At 41.4% G+C, this 19492-nt stretch overlaps 1 protein-coding gene across 1 annotated transcript; it reads right to left on the reverse strand.

Moving 5' to 3' along the window:
* Window positions 1-900: 900 nt before the first annotated feature.
* On the reverse strand, window positions 901-18830 carry LOC111969969 (hematopoietic progenitor cell antigen CD34). Its single transcript, XM_023996391.2, has 8 exons — window positions 18662-18830; window positions 8400-8507; window positions 7999-8243; window positions 7402-7482; window positions 5509-5629; window positions 5361-5413; window positions 3776-3925; window positions 901-2184 (listed from the first exon to the last, which is right to left on the reverse strand). The coding sequence occupies exons 1-8, from the start codon at window positions 18747-18749 to the stop codon at window positions 2038-2040; spliced, it is 993 nt and encodes a 330-aa protein (XP_023852159.1). The 5' UTR covers window positions 18750-18830; the 3' UTR covers window positions 901-2037.
* Between the last annotated feature and the right edge of the window lie 662 nt (window positions 18831-19492).

Here is a 19492-nt window from a genome sequence, read left to right on the forward strand (position 1 = left end):
GTACAGTACACTTTGTGCAGGGGTTGCTCTGCATACACCTCCCTGGAGATTTAAACATTAACACCCATAGTTGTTCCCTGGGCCATAGGGATCTACTTAAAGCCTGATGTAAGAACTTTTATAGTACAGATGTAGGATCTTAATTTAAACCAGTTTGCTACAGCAGGAAAAGAATCCTGCAGCAACAGGAAATGTGGATTATAATTAATGGACATTTTTGTAGGGGATGATACATTTTTCGTAAGGGAAATCATGTCTGAAATTTCAAAGTGGAAATTACAAACTTCAGAAGCCTTTTAAACCTCAAATATACGACAAGTTTGAAAGTTCTCCTGCAACAGGGTGATCAAATTTAAAATCCTACACCTGTACGAGGGCAGGCCCACTAACTCCCATGCTATCCCTGTACCACAGATGCTGGTCAGTTCCCCATAGAATAGGGTAGATCTATTTCTGTATGGACTCAACAATTAACACACGCAACAATTAACACACGTCATCTCTATGACCATAAACAAACATTTGTGGCTGTCATATGATCATGATATCTAGAATGGTTTTGCTAGAAATATACATGATTAGCATACACTGTCAGATAATTCAATGTCCAAAATAATGTAATCTGTGGGTAAGTTCATCAGGCAATGCTAGTTAATACTGTAAACTGTATGTAGTTGAGAATTTTTTTTTATAGCCGTTGATACCTTTTTGATTACACATTAAACATTTGGTTAAAAAAAATCTTTTTAAAAGAGGCCCATCATATCATAAGAACCTCATTGGAATAATGCCTTCACTGTTCCTCATATGGGGTCTATAAAGAGATAGAAGTGTGTGTGCCTTGCTTTGTGACATGGTTAGGCTAGTGTGACATGGTCAGAAAGACAAAAAAACAGTAGCAACATTGACACAATCACAATTTATGGGACACAGATATTACGAACAGAGGAAAAATGGCATATGTACACATGCAATATTGTATGAAAACAATCAGTCCTTAAAAAACAATAGCTAAAATACAGCTTTACTTTCATCCATGTATGTTTCATGATGAACTGATTTATTGAGGACATAAAGTGTCTTTGGAATGTTGAATATGTTATTAGGGGTTTTGTCGAAATCTAACGGCAGTGCACCATAGAGACTAATATTATTGATCAAATTCGCCACACAAAACTTGTCTGTTTGTTTTCCTGAATGATAAAAGGAGTCTACCTGGTTCAACATTCTCAAAGACACAGTGGTAAGTCAGAACAGAAAAAACATGTTTTAAAAAACTACAATAGAAAGTTTGTCTTGATAGAAATAGTGACGCACTAAGCCTACTGTACATCATTCTGAAACAAACATACGGCAGCCCCTCACAACTTATGACAGGCCTCGATTTAAAGGCAACAGGATTCAACTCTGAGCTCTGCACTAGCCAGTCATATTGATACTTATTTTAAAGCTGCCTATTCAACCTCTTTAATGGTTCAAATAATCTCCAGTAATTGAATCACTCTTTCTCCACTTCTGTTACCCAAATTTGACTTCTTACCTCGAACAGGCGAGTCAAGCAAACAATCACATAAGATCATACAAACAAATGAACCAAGCAATCAATACTTTAAACTACGATGACCCTTTAGTTCAAATGAGTATATTTCAGATCTGAAAGTGTTTAAGATATAGCATATACCTTGATTTATACTTGAATTTGGAAACAGCAACACAAACTGTCAATTCCGGTGATCTGTTGCCCTTTTTTTGCTGTGATTATTGTTTCTGGACTGCAGTCTGTCCCAGCTGTCCAGTCCCCCAAACTCAGAGTTTGGGCTCCTTCTCTGACGCTACTGAAACCTAATAGAGGCCAGTGATCACAATCTCTTTTTCACATTACAGACATCGTCATCATCAGTTTCCTCATTGTCATCATCCTGGGGGTGGAGGGTTGGATGTTGAATCTGTGTCAGAGTGCAGTATCCCCAGGTAACTGAGGGGGAGAGGTATTGGGAATGTGGTGATTGGGTGTGGGGGGTGTCATTCAGAGCTTGTTCACATTTCGGTGTCGACAACGGGGGTCTGGGTGGCGGAGTGGCCGTTGGTGGGGGGCTTGTCCAGGGGCTCCTGTGGTTGCAGAGGGGCCACAGACACCAGGGTGTTGGCCTGGTTCTCCTCATCCACCTGGAAACCCTCTTCGGCCTGCAGGCACAACAGAGGAACCATATAGATTCAATTAAAGAAACACTGATGGCAGGTTGGGATGGGCCATAAGTGTTAAGAGGTATAGAGCTTGGACTTAATACTGAAATATTGTGATAACAGTACAGATTCAACTGAAGGAATAGCAAACAACGGCACATCACATACAGTTTGTATTGAGTTTAGGACATGTTTTATATAGTGGCAAGAAAAAGTATGTGAACCCTTTGGAATTACCTGGATTTTTGCATAAATTGGTCCTAACATTTGATCTGATCTTCATCTAAGTCACAACAATAGACAAACACAGTCTGCTTAAACTAATAACACACAAACAATTATACTTTTCATGTCTTTATTGAACACACCGTGTAAACATTCACAGTGCAGGGTGGAAAAAGTATGTGAACCCTTGGATTTAATACCTGGTTGACCCTCCTTTGGCAGTAATAACCTCAACCAAACGTTTTCTGTGGTTGCGGATCAGACCTGCACAACGGTCAGGAGGAATTTTGGACCATTCCTCTTTACACAACTGTTTCAGTTCAGTAATATTCTTGGGATGTCTGGTGTGAACCTCTCTCGAGGTCATGCCACAGCATCTCATTTGGGTTGAGGTCAGGACTCTGACTGGGCCATTCCAGAAGGCGTATTTTCTTCTGTTGAAACCATTCTGTTGTTGATTTACTTCTGTGTTTTGGGTCGTTGCCCTGTTGCATCACCCAACTTCTGTTGCGCTACAATTGGCGTACAGATAGCCTTACATTCTCCTGCAAAATGTCTTGATAAACATGGGAATTCATTTTTCTGTCAGTGATACTGTAGCAAGCTGTCCAGGCCCTGAGGCAGCAAAGCAGCCCCAAACCATGATGCTGCCTCCACCATATTTTACAGTTGGGATGAGGTTTTGATGTTGGTGTGCTGTGCCTTTTTTTCTCCACACATAGTGTTGTGTGTTCCTTCCTTCCAAACAACTCAACTTTAGTTTCATCTGTCCACAGAATATTTTGCCAGTAGTGCTGTGGAACATTCAGGTGCTCGTTTGCATACTTCAGACGTGCAGCAATGTTTTTTTTGGACAGCAGTGGCTTCTTCCGTGGTGTCCTCCCATGAAAACCATTKTTGTTTAGTGTTTTACATATAGTAAACTCGTCAACAGAGATGTTAGCATGTTCCAGAAATTTCTAAGTCTTTAGCTGAAACTAGGATTCTTCTAAACCTCATTGAGCATTCTGCGCTGTGCTCTTGCAGTCATTTTTGCTGGACGGCCACTCCTAGGGAGAGTAGCAACAGTGCTGAACTTTCTCTATTTCGGACAATCTCATGAGGCTTTTGTAGGAGAGAAAAAATTTAACATATGTGGCCACCTGGTATGAGGATGAAATAGAAACAGCAGAGAAGACTTAGAGCTGTTTATGTGAGTGTGGGTTTGAGTGAGGAAGCAACCAAAGGATAACCTCTCCTCAAATCCAGTCATAACATTTTAAATAGACAAGCAAGAGGTGCATCAACCACCCAGTCTTCCCAGTGAACTTGGTCCTTTACACTGTTTTAGTTTTCTATGGGTCTCTCTCATATCATGACCACTCACCAGTCTCGCCCCCTTGGGTGGTGGGCGGTGGGTTTTCAGGTAGTAACCTGCGATGAGCAGAATAGCCAGGAGCAGTCCAGTGAGCAGCAGGGAGACCAGCACTAGCTTGGAGTTCTTCCCCCAGCGAGGAACAGCTTCCTCAAAATCAATCTGGAGAGACGAGGAGAGTTATACATGTTAATATCAGGAATTCAGGGTTTTCATAAATAAATGTAAGGGGGACGCAGAGGGGAGGGGGAAAAAAGTTCTAAATAGTTCTACAAGCAAAGAATCCACAATCTCTGCATGGCTGGAACTGTACATGGTCTTTCTTACAAAATACCCTGTGTGAATTACAGCAGTCATCTGCATTTTTCTGGTATAGATTGTATACTGTCACTAGTAATAGCAGGGCCTCTGATGCCATCTGGATCAGGATATTTTACCCCTAGACTGTAGAGCCGGGATAGGCAACTGGCAGCCCCCTTCAGTAGACCATGAATCAATTAAAACAGTCAGGGTCTCAACTTCCTGTTGAGAGATAGAATATACAAGGTGCAATTTAAAAATTTGGTTGTGTAACTGTTGTTTTTGTCACACTGCTTTGCTTTATCTTGGCCAGGTCGCAGTTGTAAATTTGAACTTGTTCTCAACTGGCCTACCTGCTTAAATAAAGGTGAAATTAAAATAAAACAAATAAAACTCAATTAGCCTATGTCAGCAATTTTATTTTAGATTGGTAAATTAGTTTAGCGGCCAGCTATCTAAACTTGTGGTAAGCATGGTTGAATTACTAACCAGGGTACTGCCCATTTGATCATCAGTTARCATATTAAAAACTGCAAACATTTGCCTCCACCCTATGGTAAAGTGTGTAGAACTGCAGTAAAATAGCTGTAAAACTACAAACGCAGACCCCCATGAGTTATGTTTTTTTTGTGGCCCCCATCAAAGTTGCCCATCCCTGCTGTAGAGGATGACTATAGGCTTTATGTACCCAGGCTTTACAGTATAGAGATAACTGACTGAGTGGAGAAAGGGCATAATCTCCCAACCCTCCACAGCAAAGTCTGAACACAAAGGTGCTATTGAACTGACTGACCAACATAATGAGAAAAGTGTGGCTGGGTGCAGCTCACTTAACTGTTTTTAGTGTTGCAAGGGGTGTAAGGACGGGTGTAGAGATGGAGCACAGTYTCTAATGTCAAAAGGACAACATGGTTGGAGAAGGAATCACCCATTCCTCCTTCCCGCTGGGAACACTCAACACCATGTCCACTGGGAAAAAAAGGAATTCCAGCGTATTTTTTTTCTTCTGTTTGTCATGCAACATCTTCCCGGCAGCTTGGAGCCTGGAGGCGTGTCTCCTTGTTTATTTCACTGTGGTTAGATCAGGAGCCAAATCAGCACTGTGACTTTTCCTCACTTACCACAAATTAAAGCCCTTTATTGTAGGTGTGACTGCAGTGGCCACTGAACATAATGTCTTTCTCATGACTCAGGCATGGAAGTGTACGTGGTGTGAATTATGTGAACTTCATATGTGTAATTGGAATAATGTGTTTTCCTGGTATTTAATTAGAAATAAAGAGACGTGAGACTCTACCTTGTCTTTTATATTGTCATTGTTGAACTTCTCTGCCATTCCTTTAGCATCAGCTGTAAGAAGAGAAAATGTGATTTGGTTAATATTTTTTCAACAACAGACTATCGGAGTCATCCCACATTATTAAAAAGCAGAGGAGGAGGCTAACCTTCTATGTATTGGCCAAAGATCAGGATTTCTTTAGAGTTGTCCTCCTGAAAGACCTCCAGTTTACAGTCGACCCCACACAGGTGCTCCAGAACACTTTCAATTTTAGACCTGGTCTCTTCCTGTGGAAAGACTAGTTGGATTAATAAAGTGTTTGCACTTGGGGCTACAGAACTTCTGGTTAGTCCTTGTCATTTAGATAACTGAAGTGTGAATTGTCTTCCCGAAGTGTGCTCACATACAGTACATTATTGTGCATACACATTCACAACTATGGCTCTTTAGAAATGTATACCCTGAAAGGAACCTACCTCATCCCATATTTCCCTCTTTCTTTCTTTCTTTCTTTCCTTCCCATAAGCCAAAAAATGATACCAAAACCTTGTGCAATTATACTCCACCCTATGTAACATGATCCAAATAGAGCCACCAGCCCCCACAGACAGCTCTGCTCAAACCCTTGATCCCAGCCCCAGAGTGGACAGCTGGCCTCATTACAAAGCTCACGGGCTCTGCCAAGGAAACTAGACCGCTCTCAAGGCCTCATCTGCTATGGCACTCAGAGCATGTACAATATAATGCATGTACAGCACACAAACCATAATCTTTATGTTGAAAACAGTTTTATTCACTTCTCTTTTCCCTGAATCAACTTATTTTCGAGTACTCTCTGTAAGGGGTTAGAATTGAGGGGTGAGGGGTCATTGGATGACATGTATTTGATAGCCTACTTTATGTTATCATTCAGGAATGTTCTATTAGAAGTTTGAGTAGTTGCTGTTAGCTCAAGGTAAAACATGTTTTGCCTCCAGCCCCTGGTGCAGCTATATTGTGTAGTGCACCAGTTTGTATCAGTAATTTGTTTATAATTGAAAACTTTTTATATATCTAAATATGATCCTCATATAATTGGACACATACATGGATGTGTCATTAAAGATCCCCTACTTCAAAGGAAATGTGGTGTCTAACACGGATGAAGCCAATCAAGTCATAACGCTTAGTCTGGTGTAAGAGTGAGCGTGTCACTGATTACATGCCATGCTGCAGGGGCATTCCCATGCAAGCCTAAATGGAGAAAGAGTGGGGGGAGCTCGGTCCCATTCAATACTGTTACATAGGCCCCTTAATGGGGGATAGACTCCTCTATTCCAAGGAACCATTTAATACAATTTAATCGTGACTGAGATCAGAGGAGCTGGAGCTCCAGACGGCAGGCAGACAGACACAGCTGAGAAATGCCAGACATCCCTTCCCTAACCTGGCCCGACCTGCACGGAGCGGAATTCCTGTTAGCCCAACCGGCACTGCCCCAAGACGCTGAGGAATCACTTTGATACATACGCTAAAGCAGCAGCCCCACCACCGCCCAGCCACCCTTCACGCCAAACCTTTCAACACGTTCTTCTCGCCCTCTCTGGACCTCTCTCCTGAAGGCATACCTTGAGTTGTAACACACGTTTGACTCCCCCAACCTGGCAGGCATAACTAGGGAGGAGAAGGGCTGGTGTCCCACTTGCCTCCTCGAAAACTGCCCACTGGAGACATATTAATCACTGCTGATTTAATGAAGAGGAATTTCCTTCTTAGCTCATGTGCAATGGTTTGAAAAGGGGAAATTGAAAGTGGCATCTCTGTAAACAAACTCCTTTTCCTTTTTCCTGTTATGATTTTGCTTCAAGACCCAGTCACCTGTAACTTCTTACTCTGACCATCTTAGCTTCCGCTCACATTTTCCACCTTGAGACTACCCTCTGGATACAGTTTGAACTGAGGTGGACACTGCTGCGAAGAGGGTTTCCTGAATGTCAGATCAGGAATGCAGTGGCTTTTCCTTTGGTGAGGTGTGTGTCCATACATGTGCGCGCGTACCTGTGGCGTGGACAGTACTTACACAGCTGGACGAGGCCTTTATTTTCAGACTCACTGCATCTCTGTTCTGGACCGCTTCTTTATCAACACACATCACACCAGCCTGTGGAGAGAGATCAGACCACCTGAGTGTGTATCATTCATTCGGAACTTGGATTGGGTGATTTGGATGGTATAAATACAAATAATATTATTCGTTTTGTACTTTTTACCCATTTTTCTCCCCAATTTTGTGATATTCAATTGGTAGTTAGTCTTGTCCCATCGCTGCAACACAGTGCATGCTTAACCCGGAAGCCAGCCACACCAATGTGTCAGAGGAAACACCGTAACAACTGGTGACCAAAGACAGCATGCATGTGCCTGGCTCGCCACAAGGAGTCACTAGAGCGTAATGGGACAAGGACATCACGGCTGGCCAAACCCTCCCCTAACCCAGACAACACTGGGCCAATTGTGTGCCGCGTCATGGGTCTCCCAGTCGCGGCCAGCAGCGACACAGCCCAGGATTGAACCCGGGACTGTAGTGACGCCTCTAGCACTGCGATGCAGTGCCTTAGACCGCTGCGCCACTCGGGAGGCCCAATTTGGTTGGTATTGTCACTGCACTCTGGGTCACCTCTGGGATGAGCACAATGTCACTTGACTGGGAGGTTAGAATCTGCTGGGGAGCCTGGGTCTCCTGGTCGTCGTCTGTGGTTGCTGCTTCACCAGCCTTCCCTGTGGCCTCCCTCATGTCTGTGGTCTCCTCTACCACCTCGGTGACTGGAGCCGCTGTGGTGTCATCTAAAATGTTTGAGAGGTTGGAATCCAGTCCAGGAATACTGGGGAATACAGTGATCTGGTCAAAGGGTGTATCTGCCTCTGAAAAAAAGGTTTAGGGTTTTAGGCCTATGTCCAATTGTATTTAATTCATTGTTGACAAAAAAATGATGGGATGAGCCTATAGGATGGTATATAAATACAGCAACACCCATAGTGGCTCTGTGGAGATAATCTGCTAATGGATAAGTTTCTTACCTTCATCTGCCAGTTGTGTAGTATCAATGTCGTCCCCACGAATGACTCCAGCATCATTCACTGGCCGTGTGGGCCCAGTAACAACCTCATATTCTGCAACTACGCCACCTGGAAGAGAASAATTGGATAACTTATAGTATAACACTTGCATCCCAACATGTACTGTAGCTACTATGACAACTTTGTCACAACAATGATGTCCAATCCTGAAAGAGTAGAGTCTTCTGTGTCACTTAGCTTGAGGGTTGCTATTCTAATTTACACCAAGCTACATGGTCATTTGTATTGATTTTTACATGACATTGTTTTTCCAAGCTATGCTCAACTGAGCCCAGACCTATCCTGGCTTATATCACCACCACATAATTCTACAGCATGTGTGCAAACAGACTTCACTTAGCACCTGGACTCGCAGAACTGATAGCAATCCTGCCACACCAATATATTCTGGTATTAGTAGTGATCCCAAGGGAGGGGGGGTCTCATGGGCTGTGAATGTAATCTAGAGTGAGGTGTTTGTTAAACCAATGGAGCCCGTCTCTAATAGGCTCCACCCAGGGCCTGACCTGAAATCAATTAGGCCCCATGCAGCACTAAAGAAGGACCTGTAATTAATAGCCTAACTGTGGGATAAGTCTTCAGCTCAGCCTGTTCCAAGTTCAAGTTTCTAGTCTTATTAGTCTCATGTACAGGATAAACATGGTAGACACCGTCCAATGAAATGCTTACTTGCAGGCTCCTCAACAATAATAAAATACAAGAATACCAACAAAGTAAATGGCTCAGTAGAATAGAATAAACAATTTAGCATCAGTATAATACAGGAAGGCACAATTTATAGTACAATGTTTACACATGTATCAGAAAAGGGGGGATTGTGGGCCAAGTGTTTAAATTGTGCACTATTAGCAATAGTAAATAAGAGTCTGGTAGCAGCAATTGTGATGTGTGTGTGTGTGTGTGTGTGTGTGTGAGCATGCATGTGTGCTAAGGGACGGAGAGTCAGTGCAGGTCGTCAGTCCAGTTCAAGTGTACAGCAGTCTGATGGCTTTTAGATAGAAACTGTTGCAGACCATGCTCCGATACCATCTGTCCGATGGTAAGGGAGTGAACACCTCATGAGTGGGGTCCTTGATAATGCTGCGGGACTTCCTCAGTAACTGTTTCAAGTAGATGTCCTGGATGCGTGGGAACACGGCCCCAGTGCAAATAAACGTTCTCTTGTCGCCGCCAGCCAGGGAGCCTGACTCCAGACACACTCCCGCTGGAATGGTAGGTACGAGCCCCCCAGGGAAATTTCTCTCTGGTCTAATGACAGACATTATGGGACCTATGTAGCAAGTACACTGGCTTTAATACATAGGCCTCTGTGTCATTTACTGGAAATGGAAGTTATATTATTACACTCCTTAAAGTCTTAGTATGTGCATTCATGTCCTCATACCCAGTTAGCTATGTGGCTGGACAGACAGATAAGATTCTTACTTCTTCAAAACTACATAACTACTCATGTGGATTAATATACACTGAACAAAAACATAAATGCAACATGTAACGTGTTTGTCCCATGTTTCAGGAGCCTCAACTGCAGACCATGTGCATGGTGTCGTGTGGGCGAGCGGTTTGCTGATGTTCAACAATGTGAACAGAGTGTCCCATGATGACGGTGGGCCTATGGTATGGGCAGGCATATGCTACGGACAACGAATGCAATTGCATTTGATTGAAGGCAATTTGAATGCTTAAAAATACAGTGATGAGATTCTGTTGCCCATTGTGAGCCCCATTTTTTTAAAGGTATCTGTGACCAACAGATGCATATCTGTATTCCCAGTCATGTGAAATCCATAGATTAGTGCCTAATGAATATATTTCAATTAACTTATTTCCTCATATGAACTATAACTCAGTAAATATTTTGAAATTGTTGCATGTTGCGTTTATATTTGTTTCAGTATAACACCTGCACCGCTTTCACACTCTCCAAAACTAACTTATAATTTCTAAACCCTTGAAGCATTTGATATTTCAATAAACCAACCATCAAATATGGTATGTCTAAAGTCTTCTTTGCCAGGCGTTATGCTATAAGAGAGGTGCCACTCACTGCTAAAAGAGGGTAAGGATATCTCTCCAGTGTGTAACACCCATTATCCTCCAACAGGGTGAAACCATGGGCATATAAACGCCATGGCAAGTTTTAAAGTGAAATATAAGTCCCTTGTGCCCGTCTGTGCCTGTAAGTGGGGCCTTTTGAATGGGGGTCTTGATATATCACTGATACCCTTACTTGGGGATGGCTGTCTTTTAGACTAATGGGATTTGATACTGACTCCATCTCAGTCCCAGCTCTCACATGCCACGAAGAACTAATAGGAGAGCTGTGCTTCCCTAGACAACACCAGTGCCCGTTTCAGACTCATTAGTCAGTGGAATACACAATATCAAATCATCTAGGTGAATTAAGTTTCCATCTAGCTAGCCTGTTAAACATCTGAACTCCTTGCTGAAATATATTACTGATTTACTGAAATTGTTGGCTCACAGTGATATTGAATTAATACATTTTTTCCAAAAACTTGTTTTTTTACTACTTCTACCCATCAGGCCCTCTGAGGTGAAAGCCTGTTTTACGTGAAGTGCCAATTTATATTTTCAAGTAAGTTACTGTGGTGGGTTGAATCAAGTTCAGACTTAACAGTTTGTACTATTGAATGCTACTATTGTCAGCTACTACGGACAGTGCTAATCCAGTGGATACCATGCTGGGCAGTGTATGTTTAATAGACTAAACTAGACATAGATAGTACTGGTATAAAAAACACTAATAAGCCATGCGTCTGACTCCCTTTTTCCTGAGATTGAACATGTTTACTGAGATACTAATGGCCCCCTCCTTTCCACTCCTCTCACACAACGTCATTACCTCACCCACTAGGCATTATGATATTTCTGTAGATCTCATTACGACTCTCTCCTCCCTCCCTGTCATTTCTCCATACAGTAACACATTGTTGTTTTCTAGTTAAAGCCACATAAGTCTTGTCCAAGCAAGAACAGGTCATAGCCATTCTAAAATAAAAGTGTGTAGAATTTGGCAGGGTTTTGGATAGGCTACTGTATCACTAGGTTGGACATTTCCGACTGTCTTTCCACCGTGTTTGCTTATGGAATTGAACATTTACGGTCAGTTGTTGCAGTGTGTTAAATGCTGTGTGTTGCATTGATTGGATTGGCTAAATCCGTATGATGGGCAGGTGCCACAAGTGTCAAACAGTCAGTGTGTCGTGTAAACAGGTGAGTCAACAGTACTGAGGGAGGTTCTCACACTGGTATACGTAGGCTAGCAACTGTTAATACACGTGTCACTTGAGTTTGGTTTTTCCTGCAATTTTGTGGCAATTTAATTGTGTTTACTAATGGATGCCCTGAAGCCCAAGGCAAAAAAAGAGGAGACTACTAATTATCTTGTTTGAATGACTTAGGGTCTCGTTTAAGGGACTTAGTTAAAAAAATATATACAGAGCATTTATAAAGTATTTACACCCCTTGACTTTTTCCACATTTTGTTGTGTTACAGCCTGAATTAAAAATTGATAACATTTCGATTTTGTGTCACTGGCCTACACACAATACCCCATATTGTCAAAGTGGAATTATGTTTTTAGAAATTTGTTCAAATTCATTAAAAATGAAAAAATAAAATATCTRGAGTCAATACGTACTCAAACCCTTTGTTTTGACAAGCCTAAATAAGTTCAGGAGTACAAATTTGCTTAACAAGTCACTTAATAAGTTCCATGGATTCACTCTGTGTGCAACAATAGTGTTGAACATGATTTTTTTCTGACTAAGTCATCTCTGTACCCCACACATACAATGATCTGTAAGGTCCATCAGTCAAGCAGTGAATGTCAAACACAGATTCAACCACAAAGACCAGGGAGGTTTTCCAATGCCTCGCAAAGAAGGGCACCTAGGTAGATGGGTTAAAAAAGCAGACTTTGAATGTCCCTTTGAGCATGGTGAAGTTATTAATTACACTTTGGATGGTGTATCAATACACCCAGTCACTACAAAGACACAGGTGTCCTTTCTAACTCAGTTTGCTGGAGAGGAAGGAAACCGCTCAGGGATTTCCCCYTGAGGCCAATGGTGACTTTAAAATCGTTACAGAGTTGAATGGCTGTGATAGGAAAAAACTGAGGATGGATCAACAACACTGTAGTTACTCCACAATACTAACGTAAATGACAGAGTGAAAAGAAGGAAGTCTGTACAGAATAAGAATTATTCCAAAACATGCATTCTGTTTCCAACAAGGCTCTAAAGTAAAACTGCAAAAAATGTGACAACGACATATAACTTTATGTCCTGAATACACAGTATTATGTTTGGGACAAATCCAACACAACACATCACTGAGTACTGCTCTTCATATTTTCAAGCATGGTGGTGGCTGCATCATGTTATGAGTATGCTTGTCATCGGCATGGACTAGAGTTTGTTAGGATAAAAATAAACGGAATAGAGCTAAGTACAGGCAAAATCCTAGGGAAAAACCTGGTTCAGTCTTCTTTCCAACATAAACTGAGACAAATTCACCTTTCAGCAAGACAATAACCTAAAAGGCCAAATATACTCTGGAGTTGCTTACCAAGATGTCATTGAATGTTCCTGAGTGGCCTAGCTAGAGTTGTGTCTTGGAAATCTATGGCAAGACTTGAAAATGACTGTCTAGCAATAATCAACAACCAACTTGACAGAGCTTGAAGAATTAAAAAAAGTATAATGTGCTGTAATCGCAGATGTTATCGCTGCCAAAGGTCTTGACTCAAGGGGTTGAATACTTATCTAATTAAGATACAGTATATTTGTGTTGTTTTTTCAAATTATCATTATAATTAGATTTTTTACCATTGTAAGAATTGTTATTCCATTTTGACAGAGTATTTTGTGTAGATCGTTGACAAAAAATGACAATTAAATCAATTTTAATCCCACCTTGTAACACAACAAAATGTGTAAAAAGTCAAGGGGTGTGAATACTTTCTGAAGGCACTGTATTAACACTGAGAACACCTTCCRAATATTCTGTTGCACGCCCTTTTGCTATCAGAATAGCCTCAATTTGTCGGGCTTGGACTCTACAAGGTGTTGTCTGACACCTACTACCATACTCCGTTCAAAGGCACTTAAATCTTTCGTCTTGCACATTGACCCTCTGAATGGCACACACACACAATCCATGTCTCAAGGTTTAAAATTCCTTCTTTAACCTGTCTCCTCCCCTTCATCTACACTGATTTTAAAGTGGATTTAACAAGTGACATCAATAAGGGATCATAGCTTTTGCCTGGATTCGCCTAGTCAGTTTACTGTCATGGAAAGAGCAGGTGTTCCTAATATGTATATACACTACCGCTCAAAAGTTTGGGGTCACTTAGAAGTGTCCTTGTTTTTGAAAGAGAAGCAAATATTCTGTCCATTAAAACAACATCAACTTGATCAGAAATACAGTGTAGACATTGTTAATGTTGTAAATGACTATTGTAGCTGGAAACGGCTGATTTTTAATGGAATATCTACATAGGCGTACAGAGGCCCATTATCAGCAACCATCACTCCTGTGTTCCAATGGCACGTTATATTAGCTAATCCAAGTTTGTCATTTTAAAAGGCTAATTGATCATTAGAAACCCCTTTTGCAATTATGTTAGCACAGCTAAAAACTGTTGTTCTGATTAAAGACGCAATAAAACTGGCCTTTAGACTGGTTGAGTATTTGGATCATCAGCATTTGTGGGTTCGATTACAGGCTCAAAATGGCCAGAAACAAATAACTTTCTTATGAAGCTCATCAGTCTATTCTTGTTCTGAGAAATGAAGGCTATTCCATGCGAGAGATTGCCAAGAAACTGAAGATCTCGTACAACGCTGTGTACTACTCCCTTCACAGAACAGCGCAAACTGGCTCTAACCAGAATAGAAAGAGGAGTGGTAGACCCCGGTGCACATCTGAGCAAGAGGACAAGTACATTAGATTGTCAAGTTTGAGAAACAGACGCCTCACAAGTCCTCAACTGGCAGCTTCATTAAATAATACCCGCAAAACACCAGTCTCAACGTCAACAGTGAAGAGGCGACTCTGGGATGCTGGCCTTCAAGGCAGAGTTCCTCCTTCCAGTATCTGTGTTCTTTTGCCCATCTTAATCTTTTCTTTTTATTGGCAAGTCTGAGATATGGCTTTTTCTTTGCAACTCTGCCTAGAAGGCCAGCATCCTGAAGTTGCCTCTTCACTGTTGACGTTGAGACTGGTGTTTTGTGGGTATTATTTAATGAAGCTGCCAGTTGAGGACTTGTCCAAATTAGATATTAGGTACTATATTTATTGAATATTATATGAATCGTATAAATTAAAATTGCCAATTTTTGGATGCAATCAATTGGCTTAATTTCTCAGAGATCAAAATATATTTCAACAAAATAATGTTGCATGAATGCTAATCTTAACAGAAATGATTTCAGAACAATCTTAGATGGTGGGTGTCAATCCTTTTTCTTGTGCTTTTAGAGGTGAAACGATGCTGAATAAAACCTAATTCTACTGGCGATTCTAGTCACTCTTCAGGTTTCTCTTGTGTATGACACTATAGTACACCTCTCCTAATGGACCTAAGGAATTTGCGTCTGAAAGTGCTGCTTTTAGTGGCTGAGGAATGTGACATTGGACCTCAGTCCCTCGGGGTATAAACACAGCTTTGCAGCTCTTGCCTCTGAAACAGCAGAATCCTGACCTGCCAACTTGATCTCTGTCTCTGTCCCAGAACCAACCCAGCCATCTTTTCCCTGGCATTAAACCCAGAAAGAGGATGGAGGATCTCATGTTTTCAATCAGGCCCTAATGCTGCACCCATGGCTGCCCCACCCTGGGGTTATGACAGCTAAGTGCTGGGGACTTCAGTCAGGATTCAGTACACACGACATCTGTTTCTACTTGTGTATGTWTTTCACTCCACCGATTGTCCGTTACAGTTTCACTGCTGTATACATTACCTTCTCTGTCCAGACAGGAACAGTTTAAATAAGAAAAAGTTTGGACATAGATTCAGTTCTAAGAGAATCACAAGGAGATCTCATATCTCCTGCAGACTAATTACTAACATGCCTCTGGAGGTGATATTGAATAACATTCATGTCCAGACTGGACTAAACAACARCAGGACACTCAAATGGAAAGGTGGGCTTGCCTTTAACAAAAAACAGCTTTTACATTTAGAATGATTCATTTATTTTGGTCCAATTCTTTTTTTAAACGGGTTGTGGAAAATTTGTGGATCTGAGAGAGCAACACGTATTACCACTGTTATTACTACTTTATTCTGTGCCGGACTGTAACAAAAAACGGGGGGTGAAATATATAGTTAAGTACTGAGGAGAGAACTGGGTGGAAAAGCAGCCTGCTTCTCATTAGGAATAGCCCAACATTATTATCACAAGTCCATGTGTTGTCTCTGAGATAAAAACAAATCTGCTTAATTCTGTTACGGGGCGGCAGGTAGCCTAGTGGTTAGAGCGTTGGGCCAGTAACCGAAAGGTCGCTAGATCGAATCCCCAAGCTGAAAAGGTAAAAACCTGTCGTTCTGCCTCTGAACAAGGCAGTTAACCCACCCATTGTAAATAAGAATTTGTTCTTAACTGACTTGCCTAGTTAAATAAAGGTAAAATAAATGTGTGTATACCTGAGTAGATATTTACAAGCAACCCCTGGCTCAGATTGGGTGCTGGGTTTTCAGCCGTAGACCATTTTGTTGGACATGTTCCTATGTGAGTGTTCAGTAGATGTTGCTAAAACAATATCTTTGATTCACATAATTACAGGCCCTGAGGTCAGGTCGAGTTCTTTCTGAAACTAGTAAGCCTCCTTAACCAAGGAAAAGCATATGGCTTAAATCCTWTGRAGTGTGTTTACAAACACAACCTCTAGAAATGTTAGTGAGTCTTCAGTTAAGAAAACAAGGTGGTTTTACTCAAATTCAAACTCAGACCGGCAGGCATTTACAATCTCCTCATGTGAAGCTGTAGGTGGAGCGATTGCAGATGATATCCATCTATTCTCTGTTTTGTTTAATTGAACTTTTAGAGGTGACATTCAAAACTTACAATTGCATCAAGTTTTGGGGTCCCACAACACCTTAGTAGATTCCCTCATCCTGCTGTTTGGATCGTTTCTCTAACCCCATCTCTCACAAGCACCTCCTACTACAGCTACTGTATGCCAGTGTCTTTTAGTTCTGACTCAATCCAGCGTACTACAGTAATTCTGCGTAGTGCTAACATAATACAGCCCTCTCTCTTCCACATCTCTAAAGTTGATGGTAGCACCCAGCAATAAAACAAATGGTATAAATATGAATTTGTTTGAAAACAAAAAGACTTGGCTCTTCTCAGGAAATACGGTCTTTAAACAAACTATAGACTGTTTTGTCCTTTTCCCTTCTTTTCTCACTCTCGCCATCTTTCTCCCTCTGTTTCTCTGTCCCTACTGTACCTCTTGCTTCTCCTGTTGCTTTTTCCACCTCTTGCACCCATGCATTCTCCCTCACACTGCTTGGAACAACTGTAAGGAATTCTGGTACCAGTAATTTATGTCAGCGAGCTTGGCATGGCATTGTGATGTTCATCTTTTCATTGAATGGTGAATTATATTAAATAAGTGTCCACGCATTCTTAAGATTCAAGATTTTGTAAGATACAATACCAGTCAAAAGTTTGGACACACCTACTCATTCAAGGGTTTTTTCTTTATTTTGACTATTTTCTACATTGTAGAATAATAGTGAGACATCAAAACTATGAAATAACACATATGGAATCATGTAGTAACCCAAAAAGGTGTTAAACAAATCTAAATATATTTTAGATTTGAGATTCTTAAAAGTAGCCACCCTTTGCCTTGATGACAGCTTTGCACACTCTTGGCATTCTCTCAACCAGCTTCGTGAGGTAGTCACCTGGAATGCATTTCAATTAACAGGTGTGCCTTGTTAAAAGTACATTTGTYGAATTTCTTTCCTTCTTAATGCGTTTGAGCCAATCAGTTGTGTTGTGACAAGGAAGGGGTGGTATACAGAAGATAGCCCTATGGCTACCACAGCATTCTGCAGCGATACCATCTGGTTTGCGCTTAGTGGGACTATCATTTGTTTTTCAACACAACAATGACCCAACACAGCTCCGGGCTGTGTGAGGGCTATTTGACCAAGAAGAAGAGTGATGAAGTGCTGCATCAGATGACCTGGCCTCCACAATCACCCAACCTCAACCCAATTGAGATGGTTTTGGATGAGTGGGCCCACAGAGTGAAGGAAAAGAAGCCAACAAGTGCTCAGCATATGTGGGAAATCCTTCAAGACTGTTGGAAAAGCATTCCAGGTGAAACTGGTTGAGAGAATGCCAAGAGTGTGCAAAGTTATCGTCAATGCAAATTGGTGGCGACTTTGAAGAATCTAAAATCTAAAATATATTTGGATTTGTTTAACACTTTTTTGGTTAAGACATTATTCCATATCTGTTATTTCATAGTTTTGATGTCTTCACTATACAATGTAGAAAATAATCAAAATAAAGAAAAACCCTTGAATGAGTAGGTGTCCAAACTTTTGACTGGTACAGTATAATGATTCCTTTTCAACATTAATGTACATGCATGTGTTCCTCAGATCGAGGTACTTTCCATAGCTGAACCAGCTGTCTTCTACTCGTAGAAYTATAATCTGATACTTCCACTACCATTGACATAATTTGTAATACATCCCATGAACATGGCATGAGTTTGAGATGAAACAAATTACTATCTCAATGTCATCCTCCACGGCAACAAAAGTCTCATGCAATTAAGTATAACATAAATAACTGCTATTGTTGTAATGTTAGTTTATGTGCAGTTTGGTGTTGCCATCAGAACAAAGACAAATGGCTCAAAGTTCAAGTGAAGTCTCTTCTCATTGGCAGGAAATGTGATAGATCAGATGGAGATAGTACAGGATTGAGGTTTAGCCTGCTATCAAGCATGTTTCCAGTGTTTATGTTCCAGACAATAGCTTCTATTCTGCCATGTAAAGACTAGTCTATATTCTAGGCACAGTGAATGCAAAGATACTTCTGAAGAGTCTCTACCCTGACCCTCCCTATCTCTGCAGATGGCCATGCTTTCTTTCAACTTCAGCTTGGAAAGCCTGGATGTATGAGTTTTTACTTACCGTGAAGGAGTGTGGCGATGAAAAGCAAAGCGAAAGCTATCATTTTGTGGGTCTCATTCATTCTCCTTTTGGATGCTGCTGCTAACATTCTCCTCCTGTCCAGTGTGAATGTGTGACAGAGAAGGAGCGTTTCCTCCTATCGTGAGCGGGGCGGATAAAGCGCCACTTTTGCTCTGGCACTTTTATATGGCTCTCCTCCCACGCTAAGGCTCAACCCCACACCCCTTCTCTCACTGGTTAATTAACCCTTCCTTAGTGCCCCCTACTGGGGGGGGGGGGGCAAGGCAGAAGGAGGGAGAAGAGAAAAATGGGGTGTATAGTTGAATGTAGTTTGAAAATCTGTTACTTTGTTATACAGATTATGTTGACTAATTAATAACTTCAAAGTTAGAACGCCTGCGGTTCATAAAATGAAATGTCTATCATGAGTGGCTATAACTTCACATTGTGAAGTGGTTCACTTCTATTGAGATCAGATCACTCCTTAAAGGGTTTGTAGGGAAGCAGTCATTCTGCACACAATGGAAGGTAGCCTGTGGGCCATTTGTGTGTTAATGGCCTTATGCAGATGCACTGAGGTAAAATACATTTTTAAGATGCTAGCCAAAACATTGGTGTGACCTGTTGTTAAGCTAAAATAAGACCTTCCTACACAAGCCTTTACATTTGTATTTTTTGATGCTGGAGAAACAGGCCCGTAACCTGATACCTAATGTCCCCGTCCCTGCTTTGGCCTCGATTCCCCTCTCTCCCTTCATCCATTTCCTCCCTTTCCCTCATCCCCCACCCCCCTAACCAAACCCATATCAGTAACATTCAATGAAAACAGCG

The sequence above is a fragment of the Salvelinus sp. IW2-2015 genome, linkage group LG11 (assembly GCF_002910315.2).
Source record: "Salvelinus sp. IW2-2015 linkage group LG11, ASM291031v2, whole genome shotgun sequence".
Lineage (NCBI taxonomy): Eukaryota > Metazoa > Chordata > Actinopteri > Salmoniformes > Salmonidae > Salvelinus > Salvelinus sp. IW2-2015.